Source organism: Tinamus guttatus, unplaced genomic scaffold (genome assembly GCF_059628265.1).
Source record: "Tinamus guttatus ecotype Peru unplaced genomic scaffold, ASM5962826v1 Tinamus_guttatus_pri_ptg000203l, whole genome shotgun sequence".
NCBI classification, from domain to species: domain Eukaryota; kingdom Metazoa; phylum Chordata; class Aves; order Tinamiformes; family Tinamidae; genus Tinamus; species Tinamus guttatus.
Window position 1 is genome coordinate 1,075,037 of NW_028288737.1, and position 12,031 is coordinate 1,087,067.

At 40.8% G+C, this 12,031-nt stretch overlaps 1 protein-coding gene across 1 annotated transcript in view; it reads left to right on the forward strand.

Moving 5' to 3' along the window:
- Nucleotides 1-7,217, forward strand: part of PIEZO2 (piezo type mechanosensitive ion channel component 2) — a 280,266-nt gene extending 273,049 nt beyond the window's left edge. The window contains exons 51-54 of the mRNA XM_088524117.1: nt 1,211-1,327; nt 3,287-3,366; nt 4,609-4,789; nt 5,682-7,217. Of these exons, the coding sequence (XP_088380243.1) occupies nt 1,211-1,327; nt 3,287-3,366; nt 4,609-4,789; nt 5,682-5,934 (631 nt within the window). The 3' untranslated portion in view covers nt 5,935-7,217. The remainder of the gene's footprint in view (nt 1-1,210; nt 1,328-3,286; nt 3,367-4,608; nt 4,790-5,681) is intronic.
- The last annotated feature ends 4,814 nt before the right edge of the window (nt 7,218-12,031 follow it).

Sequence of the window (12,031 nt, forward strand, 5' to 3'; positions counted from 1 at the left end):
ATAGACTGCCAGGTTAAACTGGAGGTAATCTGTCACTTCACTGAGATTAGCCAGTGCTGCTGCAATTTCTACCTGTTTCTTCAGAACTTCAGAATCCAGACCATGGATTGTTATAGCAAATTCCACCAAAGGACTATGCACAAGACGTAGGTAGCTGAATCACTATTTGAGCTCTAATCATGCTGTCACTCCTTCCACAATAAAGAACCTGTACCCTTAATTCAGCTTTTTTTGACCCTCCTTATCTTCCTGGAAGCATAAAGTATTGCCCAGTGAATTATATCCCTCCTTCATTTCTGAGCCATCTATTAATTTTTAATATCTCCTCTCAGTTTTCCACTATGCTTGTATAGCTACAAACATTAATACACTAGATTCCAAAGAGACCTTTTTCACCCTCAAGTTCTCTTCTGTGGGTTATTTTGTAACCAAGAATGACTGAAAGTGGTGAAAGCTTACCACTGTGGCCTTCCTTTCTTTTTTTCCTTTTTTTTTTTCCTTTTCTTTTTTTTTTTTTTTTTCCTTAAAGGGAAACTGCTATCTTTTATCTAGGTCAGGAGACCACAAGCATCTTTAAGATGAGCCTCTTCTGGTACTCCAGCAGTTTATGCACTTTTTGCTCTTGCAGGTCATCTGCCAGGGGGATTTCTCTGTGGTCCCAAGAACTATGCACCCTACCACAGCATCCTGACAGTGATGTAGGAGTAGGCGAAAGTTGATCCTGTTCCAGCTGTGTCCTAGCCCATGGAGAGACCCGGGCAGGCACAATGGTCCCTTTAGGCTAGACGATTGAACACATAGTGCTAGTTGGTCTGAGGAACTGTAGTTGAGAATTGAATCCTTACCTCTCCTGACACCGATTCTGCGGTAACTGAGATCATCCTGAGGGCCAAAGAGAGACCAGTCTCCCTTTCCCAGTCTGTTATCACTCTGGCATAGGTTCACGTGAATCTGTCAGCATTTTCCTGTAATGCATGCAAAGGCAGAATCAGTTAGAACAAAGCATCTTTAAGATCTGTCCTCAGTTGGCAAAAACACTTTCTCAGGTAGCGGTAGCATGATACTTGCTATTTGGGAAGATTTTGAGGGGAAATCAATGCAGTTAGACTAGTTAGACAACCAGCCTTTGCATTCAGAAAACAAGTGTTTATGTTCTGCTATTACAGCTCATTGTAGATTGAATAAGTGCCTTCTCTTTTACTTAAAACAGAAATCTTACTCTCGGTGCCAGAGCAGAAATAGCATCAGATAAACTTACCTTTAGCCTACCGGAGAATACCAGAAGAGATATTGCTAAAATGATGTCTGGACAGCAATTGAAAAAGGTGTAAGTTGTTTTCTTTGCTTATTTATATGCAAATCTTGTTCTAAAAACTCATTTTCTAAGTCAAAGAGGCCCATGCAATAGTATCATTTGTCTGCCCATCCACCCTCCTCTAATTAGACACCTCTTTACAAAGACCAACAGCATTGAAGTCACACAATAGTAATGTTTCTTTAAAAGTAAAAAACTTCATCTATCTTAAATGTAGAGCAAGGATACAATGAATAGTGGAACACCACCAGCAAGCATGTTGAAGCTATTAGCTACTTTCCTCTGATTTATTGAAAGAGCACAAGTTCATTAGAGTACAGTCATAGTTAAGGTCTCTTCTGAGTTACTTGAGTTCAGCCTTATGATTTGAGGGAACTATATTGATGAAATTTTTGTTCTAAATAAGTATCCAGACTGTATTTTTCATTATTATTCTTGAACGGGTTTGGATTGGCAAGGAAGTGTTAAATCACTGTGGTCAAAAGGTAACGTCTGCAGTAGTTTCTGACATCAGATCTTTTCCTGTAATGGAAATTTGCAAGGCTGTCACAGTGTTCTCTTCATCCGAATGTCAAACACTATTGTATGGACATAGACTTATAGCATTAACAGCAGTGGTGCCTCCTTTCAGATTTGAAAGGTATTTGGCTCTTTTTCTTCCTTCTGCTCACTGGGGATTATTTTACAGCAGTAGTAGCTAAATACTACTAAGCCAACATGTCATCCCTGAAGACCACCTAATGTGATCCGTTCCGCAAAAGTTTAGAAGTTAAAGCTGAGACCAACTGAGAGAGTGAAACCTCTGGGAGGCCTGTATCTGTTAGAAGGTGGAAATGAGATTTATCTTCTCTGTGTACTGCTATTCTTCTGCACTCATACACATGTATATCTTGCACAACCAGTTGTTGCATTTAAAAATACTATAGACCTCCTATACTTGTCAGCCCAGTGATGCTACAGAAGTACTTGCTAGGGTGCCAAGGAGAGTAAATCTTCTTTTATGGGAGGAAAGAATATACTAATATTTTTCTGATGTAGATACACTTGCATTTGCACTATGCATGCACATGCACTATTGCAACTATGTGTTGCAATAGTATTGTTGATTGAAGCTTTTTTAACTTTGCCATAAAGGAAAAATGGTTGAGACAGCTAGTAACCATTTGACTACTCCAGCAAGACTTTTCTGCCACCATCTCTAGAGGAGCAACTTAACTACTGAGCTTAGTTACCTGTCTTTTGGGCCTGGTAGAACAGCAAGAGAGATTTTAAAATATAGCCATTTTTGTTTAACTATGCCCTAGGGTATGTGAAAACTGTTGGAGGACATCCTTTCCTAGAATTTTTCATTCACTTGAGGAAAAAGTTAGGATAACATCTGAATATTTTAATGAAATGCCTCTGTCTTTGCATGTTGCAATTTATTCCCACTTATGGCTATTTGATTTTGAGTCTAATGGAAGTATTTTCACAAACTTTTTTCCTAAGTTTAAAATGCTCCAGATAATACAATATGTGAAAATATTTTCCAGTAACAGATTCTGGGAAATAATCTCTCTTCAGGTGATATTGCCTAAACATTTTGAAATACTAAAGAAATAAATTTTCTATGTTTTTTTTTTTTTTTACCTTACTTACCACTGAGGATGTTGCTTTTCTTTGTGCTGCTTGTATAGCTGACTATAAAAGCAGCTTTGTTGAAGAGAAAATACAATATAAATTCTTCATTCCTTGTAAAAGCACATGACCGAGGTGTGTGGAATTCATGGCATGCAAATAGGGACGTTATGGATGGAGCTCCCTATCGAAGTGACAGAACATGGTTAATCCAAATAGAGTTCAGACATTTAAACAGTGTAAGGTAATAGCAAGGTGAAAGCTTGGGAAATGTGTATATCCTCATTTGGTATTTCTAGACTATTTTAGAGGTATTTAAAAAATGAAATATTTGCTTTTTTTTTTTTTTCCCAGAACATTAGAGAAAGTGTACCCATACTACATCAAGGCTCCCAGTGATTCTCTGGCAAAGCCCATAAAGCAGCTACTGTCAGGTATGTATCCAGCTCATGGAAAATAAAGTGTGGCTGAAGAAAGTGCAATACAACACTCAAGTGTGCACATTCTGAGCCCTTGTAGGACTTTTCTGGCTGAAATACACACACTTGTTTCTATGTGGTGCCTGCAAGCTAGGGGAGAGAAAATGTGGTAGAGTACCAGGCAGAAAATAGATCTGAGTGTATTCTAACTTTATATTTAACAAGGATACTCAAGATAAAGCCCCAATGTTCACCTTCAACTCTCTTTTCAGGAACTGCTTTTCCATGTCTTCTTAGGAAGTGATGATAAGTTTCTCCTGTATGTATCTCCTTACTGCTTTATCACAAATAACCAAAAGTGCTACATTTCTGTAAATTACTTTCCCTAGTTCACCTCTTGAAAATGCACTGAATGACTTTTAGTGTTTCCTTATTGACTACAGAGAATCCAAGTTAGATAAATCCTTGGATTTTGAAGTGCTATTGTGCATCTGGAATGCATATAAAAACTCATATACATAAAAAACACAAGCACACTTATGTGCGCATACATACATGAAAAGCCTACTGAGTTGGAAGAGAGTGCAGGAACAAATCTTCACCTGAGAACACTTACTTAACAGAGATTAAAGTTGTTTTTCAGGCTTTTATTGAGCAGCGTGTAGTGCAGTAATGTTCAGTGTTGAATAATCATTATTAGATTAGTTGAGAAAAGTAATTCTTGAGGCTGATTCTGGCTTTTTGTGTTGCAAGAAGTTTCTCTTGCCTCTCTGTCCTAGAGAACTTTCAATTTGGGATTCTTTAAAAGGACTTCAATGTATTAATTGCTAATGTATGGTCCCTAGAAATCACAAGTCCAACTTGTGTCAAGTACACAAAATAGTATAGTATACTTTGCATAATATAAAAGAATAAAATCTTTTATGCTATAGAAATAAATGCAGATATGGTTCCTGACTGATGCTTTGGCCTGAAAATAGTCAAATAACTTGAGAGCTGTATAGAAGAAAATATAGATCATATGAAACATTTTCTTTACTTTTTAAATGAAAATTCAGATAATATTTTAGAAGGAAAGCTGTAGCTATATAGATACTGTGTTTTTCCATAGAATATTGCAAACTGTTTTTTAAGAGAGTTATAACAAAACCCTTATTCCTACATTTCTCCATCTCTTTATCACGCAAATGATCCAAACTGATTTAAGTTTGACTTTCAATTCTTGGTATATGTGTTAACGTTTCCCTTTTCCAATAGAATGCGGATGGGAAAACATTACCGTTTCCCTGGTCAAAAATGTGTCCGATGAGGGAGTTCGTGAGTGGTGGGTTTTGAATCAGCTTGGGAAAAGATATAAAACGTCTGAAGAGAGTCTTGAACTCTTTGTATTCAGTGATAAAGTCAGTCCTCCAAGCCTTGGATTCTTGGCTGGCTATGGGTAAGAAGGAATCTTTACGTAATATTAAAATAATGTAGATAAGGTGGAATTACAGAAGTTATTTGCTATGTTTGGTGGGAGGATTTCTTTGTTGTTGTAATATTTGAGAAGACCTCAAGAAATTGATTTTGCAATGATTTCAAATTCATATCTATTTTGAATACTTATAGAGGACTTCGTCTTTATAAGGAGTGGTCTCCGCCTTACCTGCTCTTCATTGGAAAGAGGCAGCAGCATAGAATGTATACCTGCAAAGTGCTGTTCATGCTTATAAAAACAATTTTCCTAATCAAGTAAAACCAAACAAAAAAGTTTAGTTTAGTTGCACATCAAATTCTGCCCATTTTTGCCCCTTTCCTCATCACCTGCATCTGGTTATGCAGTTATGAAATACAACTCCACACATAGAGAAAGGCAAGAGATCTTTCTTCCTCAAAGCACTGCCCTCCTGTTACAATTTTGGAGAACTCCCTATGGGAGAATTCCCATGGGAGGTCAGTGTAAAGGATAGCCTGTCACTAGCTGCACATACTTTAATTAAAAAATGAAAGCACATTATATATGGAATCTGACAGACCATTTGCCTCTAGCAGCCCATGACTGGGAAATTTCCCATGGTGATTTCTATGCAGTAGCAGGCAGGATGTAAGAACATCGTAAGTGACTGGTGTTAAGTCATTTAAATCAGTGGTCTCAGATGTTCCTGTTCCCAGTTTTCTGTGGGGTTTTAAGAGACCTTATTTTCCCCTGCCCTGCAGTGCAGCAGAAACAGTATCCTAATTAGAAATGTCCATTCAGCTGAAAGACTAAAACAAGGTGTATTGATGAGCTCCCCTGCACTTGTCTGACTCTGCCAGGCATGGTTTGAACTCTTTCCTTTCTTCTTTTTCAGCATCATGGGACTTTACGCCTCGGTTGTCCTGGTGATAGGGAAGTTTGTCCGTGAATTTTTCAGTGGGATCTCTCACTCCATTATGTTTGAGGAGCTGCCCAATGTAGACCGAATCTTGAAGTTGTGTACTGACATTTTCTTAGTGCGAGAGACTGGAGAACTGGAACTGGAAGAAGACCTGTATGCCAAACTAATATTCCTGTATCGCTCACCAGAGACTATGATCAAGTGGACTAGGGAAAAAACTAATTGAACTCTTTGGTGTTACACTGCAAATCAAGTTGATTTCATCTGAATTTTAAAGAAAAAAAAAAAGCACAATATTCTCTTAAGAGCTAAGCCTTTTATAGTTAGGTAGCAATGGGTTTTCACTGATGGAGTCCTGGAAGCTATGGCATTAGGAATCCATGCTGCCTTTCGAATTAAGGATTAACAGTGAAGAAGGTTGGATGATATGCTGTTTTAAAGTGCCACTCCTGTAAAATCTGAGGACTGCTTTGTAATTGAATCAACATAAAGTTTGCATCCTTGTCTGGCTAATTTGATTTTCCAGGTGATAATTACCTTTAAAGAGAAAAGACAAAACAAGGGAGTGAACTCCCAGATGACTCCAGTGTACCTTCTTCAGCTTTTCTGGAGCCACGCAGTTTGGATTGTGCAATATGCTGTTGTACATCACTGACTTTCAAGCTACAGTAATGGGACACTGACTAGCCTTCAGGACACCCAAGACACAAGGCCACAGTGGGAACTGAAGATGTTCTAGCCATTCCCATTTACAGAAAAGCAGAGGTTTTGATGTACAAAGGACACTGTGGACAAACCTCTGTTAGCAAAAAGAAACCACATAACAATCTCTTTAAATGCCTTATTTTATTTGTACAGTCACAGAAGACATTTCCACCAAACATCAGTGACTTTTCTCAGGAAAAAAACAACAAACAGCAGAAACTTGACACTGTCAAGGTTAACTAATGGCTAGAGTAGTTATGGTGAAATATTGGGATGTTCTGCTGGGCCATTTTCTCCAAAGTTACTGCTTTCCATTTGATGAGAAAAGAAGGTCAATTCAATGACGCAAGGAGCTACTTCATTTCTTATAACCCTTAAAGACTGAACAGTGTGTGCTTCTCTCTGCTCCCCATGACATGCTTTTTTCCATTTCGATGACTAAGGCAACTTTGTTTTGCTATTAGCTGATATTCTTCTTCCAGTGTTTCAGGTATACAAAAATGTTTACATATTCCAAGTCACATTTTTACATCTGAGACGGGTTTATTTTTTTTTTAATTTCCCAAATATAGACATACATATGAGCTTGAAAAATGGCCTTTTTCTTAAATTACTATTATTAGTGACATAAATGGCTCTTTAGAGGACATTGTAGCATGAAAATTTACAATTGCATTGTAGGTTTCATTCCATATTAAAAAAAAATTGAGAAAAAAATCATTGAGTGGGTAGGGTATGTTAAAAGGGTGTACTGTGTAGTTTTGATTCATAATGACTTAAAATAAAGCACATGTTGCAAAGTCATTTTAGAAGTATTTTTTCCTCTGCCTTTTTACATGAAATGGGAAAAGTTTGACATTCATCTAACACTGTGACAAATAAATCACTTTCTTATAGTTAACTGCTATTTATTGTATGAATGATTAGTTAGTGACCAGAAGAAAGTAATGCAATATAATTTATCAGAACATTTTACTGCAGAACTTCATAAAACAGCACAGTTGAAGTTAAAACAAACAGCTTAGAGCTTCCGTGACAAAAGCTGTCACATACTGTGAGAATTAACATTTTGAGCACTGCGAAGCGCCCAATATAAAAATCCCTTCATCATATTGTAACGATAAAGTCAGTTGGTGACTGGAACTCATTGGAAGATAACCTGATTTCCTCCAAAGTGGCTGCCCGTACAAGCTGGCAGCATTCCCCTGTGCCAGCTCCCTTTCTTCCACAGGAGCAGTGAATGAGCTTTTCTTGACATGGGATCCAACAGAGATACCAGAATGACCTTTGGGTTTAGATGAATCCTCACTTGGGTTTTCATTGACTTTAAGGAGAACAACACTGGAAGGAGGAGTATGAATGGTTTAATGTGTTTCTAAAGGTACCAGCCAGCAGAACCCTTCTGGCCCTGCTTGGTCACGGCTCCCCATTTTTAATAGGCACTTACTTTCTGCTGAAAGAAATCTCCATCTGCAGACTGAGCTATACAGTTCTTAAATCTTTGCAGAAATGTGCTGCCTTTCCTTTCATGGATCAATCAAGTTTTGAAAATAAAAGGGTTTGTTTTCTTTTTTTTTTTAAGGAATAACCTGTAATCAAATTGGTGACATATGGACTGGATAAGTGATTGCATAGAAGGAAAATTGGCTGGACTGTTGGGCTCGGAATGGTGATCAGCAGGATGAAGTCCAATTCACAGCCAGTTACTAGTGGCATCCCTTAGGGAATCAATACTGGGACAGGTGCTGTTCAAGGTCTTTAATAATGACCTGAAGGACAAGGCAGAGAACACTCTCAGCAGGTTTGTGGACAACTGCAAGTCCAGGGAAGTGGAGGAGGAAAGAGAGGAGGGTTGAATCACTGGAGGACAGAACCGCCTTTCCTCAAGGGACGATGTTCCTTGTAGATGTTGCAGAAAAGAGCTGACAGAAGCTTCATGACATTCAACTAAAGCAAATGCAGACTCTTCACAGGAGGTCAGTTAGCCCCCCACAGAGCCATTCAGGTTGGGCATTTGGGCACTAATTGAATAGGGAGAAGCTTTGCAAAAAAAAAAAAAAAAGATATGGTTAGGGTTACTACCACACTACAGTACTTGAAGTACCAAGTCTATGGGGTTCCCCTGCAGTATATCAGGCTGCATTTGGAAGACTACAGCTGCAGGTCAAGGGAACTGATTAGTCCCTTCTAATCTGCACCTGTAAAACCACATCTGGACAATAGTGCAAGAAAGACACTTGACATACCAGCGTGAGTCCAATGGAGGATTGGAACACACAGCCTGCAGGGGCTGATGGAGCTGGGCTTGTTCTGTATCAAAATGGAAATTCTAAATAGAGAGCTTATGGATGTCTATCCACTTCACAGGAATGCAGTGAGTTTGTGAAATGGTTTGCAAATGTGAAAAGGAAAGATTATGACAACAGTTCTGCAGAGAAGAACCTGGGGATCCTGGTGGATGCCCAGTTCATAGAATCATAGAACCACAAAATGCTTAAGGTTGGAAGGGACCTTCAGAGATCATCTAGTCCAACCACCCTGCACACGCAGGGTCACCTACAGCACATGGCACAGGGTGGCATCCAAGCAGGCTTCAAAGATCTCCAGAGAAGGAGATTCCACAACCTCCCTTGGCAGCCTGTTCCAGTGCTCTGTCACCCTCACTGTTAAAAAATTTTTCCTTAAGTTCCTGTGGAACTTTTGGTGCTTCAGTTTGTGGCCATTTCCTCTTCTCCTATCACTGGCCACCACTGAAAAAAAGGTTGGCCTCATCCTTCGCACTCTCTCCCTTGAGGTACTTATAGACACTGATTAGATCCCCTCTCAGCCTTCTCTTCTCCAGGCTGAACAGGCCCAGCTCTTTCAGTCTTTCCTCATAGGGCAGATGTTCCAGGCCCCTGATCATCCTTGTAGCCCTGTGCTGGACTCTCTCCAGCAGCTCCACATCCCTCTTGTACTGTGGAGCCCAGAACTGGACACAATACTCCAGATGTGGCCTCACCAGGGCTGAGTAGAGGGGCAGGATCACCTCCCTCGACCTGCTGGAGACGCTCTTCTTAATGCACCCCAGGATCCCATTGGCCTTCTTGGCCAGGAGGGCACACTGCTGCCTCATGGTCAACTTGTCATCCACCATGACGCCCAGGTCCTTCTCTGCAGAGCTGCTCTCCAGAAGGTCAGTCCCCAGCCTGTACTGGTGTCTGGGCTTATTCCTCCCCAGGTGCAGGACCTTGCACTTGGCCTTGTTGAATTGCATAAGGTTTTTCACCGCCCAGTTGTCCAGTCTGTCCAGGTCCCTCTGGATGGCAGTGCAGCCCTCTGGGGTATCAGCTACTCCTCCCAGTTTGGTATCATCAGCAAACTTGCTGAGGGAGCACTCTGTGCCTTCATCCAGGTCATTGATGAATAGATTGAACAGGACTGGACCAAGGACTGACCCCTGGGGGACCCCGCTAGCTCCAGGCCTCCAGCTAGACTCTGCACCGCTGATCACCACCCTCTGAGCTCTGCCATGCAGCCAATTCCTAATCCACCTCACCGTCCACTTATCTAACCCACACGTGGCCATCAAGGTGCCTTTGGGGCAAAGCAGATCAACAGACTCCCGTGTTGCATTAGGAAGAGTGTAGCCAGCAGGTCACAGGAGATGATCTTTCTCACCTCCGCCCTGGTGAGACACCCCTGGAGTGCTGCGCTTACTGCTAGGCTTCCCAGAACAGGAGAGACATGGAAGAATTGAAGTGATCTCAGCAAAGGGTCACAAAAACAATTAAGGGAAGAGAGTATTTCTCATACGAGAAGAGAACTGGAGCTGTTCTAGCTGGAGAAGAGAAGGCTCAAGTGGATCTTATCTATGTGTACAAATATTGGGGAGAGGTGGAGAAAGGAAAAGGTGCAAAGACTACAGAGTCAGACTCTTCTCAGTGGTGCCCAGTGACAAGGGGTAAGGGGCTGTGGAGTTTCCATCCTTGCAGCTGTTTCAAACTCAGCTGGACAAGGTCCTTTGCAACCTGCTGCAGCTGACTTGGCTTGAACAGAAGGATTGGACTGGACAATTGCCAGAAATACCTTCCAACACTGACATTCTGTGATTCTGTGATTTTATCTGACTCACAAAATGCTATCTGCAAAATGCTTAAGTGCCCAGGCGAACCAGTGCTTCCTTTCAGTAAGCATCACTGTGATGCTGCATCAGTTCAACTGCTACAACCCAACTGTGCTACTCTTGAGCAAATCAGCCTTCCCTCTCATGCAAAATTGGATGCCAGAGAGTGGTTTCATCTCTTGGATCTGCTCTCTGTGAATAAATGCATGTTCCCCATGCCTTTGTCACACACTGTGGGCTAGAGAGTGTTCTCTTCATGCCCCAGTTTTGATTGTCCTTTACAGCAACCAGCATCAGAAGAAAGCCAACCTTGCTCGTTAGTAGTTGCCACACCACAGTGCTTGAAATTACCATTCTCTCTTACAGTTAAATAAAGCAAACCTAACTACACTGTCAGAAAAATGACCATTCTGCAGTACCTGCTTTAGCGTCATTCCCATACAGAAAAATGGGGCACACAGCTGAGTGGCCAGGAAGGTCTGGGGTCTGGAGCTGAGTATACTGAAATTTTTGCTTCTTCATGTTCTCACAAATAACTCATTTCACCCAAAATGCTTTGGGATGAGGTGGTACAGGGCTTGCGGCCATACAAGCTCCAAAGCAGGACAGCAGAGCCTGCTCATGTCTGGCACAGACAGAGCACAAGCTAATGCTGGCAGCAGCTCTCATGTGTTACAGTGCCAACCGACAGGAGGAAAGTGGGCCCCTTCAGGTTCACTTTTCCTGGTGTATTTAAAGACAGACAGGAGCTTGAACTAATTGTCTCACCTTTTCCTGATTTCCGCTGAAGGAAAAAGAAAAAATATTTTCACTAATCACAAAAGTTCTTCTTAACTAATTAAGATTTTTGGTTGCATTGATCTCCACACAGATTTCTTGAAGCAAAAACTAAGTCTGTGAACCCCAGATATGGTTTAGGTTAATGTGTACCTAAAATGTAACATTAAATTGACCTCTTCGTTTTCTTCAGGCATTTCAAGAGAAAATTAAAACAAATTAAAAACTCCTTCATCTATTTGCTCATTTCCTTTACTACCAAATGCAATCTTTTTTTCTTCTGAACAGTGTTTATTCCTCTGAACAAATTGTATGTTAGTTCTCCTTGTCTCAATCTGCAAATGCAGCTACACCTCCATGACCATCAAGAGCCCTGGCGTAACTTCCCAGACAACAGGAGGAGAGGCCGATTCCAGCTGCAGTATGTTCCGCTCAGCCCTATTTAGAAACGTGCATTTGTGTGGTTTGTTTGTTAGCTTTCTAAGTCAGCAACAGGAGAGCTGACCGACAGCACAACTACTGCTACGATGCCCATGCAACAAGACATATAATTCAGCTGCCAGTGTCCGTGCAAGTGACATTTTCCATCAGTTTGCTAAACTGGTTAACGCATGGGCAATGCTATGAGAGTAAACCTGCTGCTGTTCCTCTTGAGGCTGTGTAGTATTTAAATAGAGCTTTCCCATCCCGGCTGCACCTTGAGGATTTTTGTTCATTTATTGTTGACTCTTCTTTG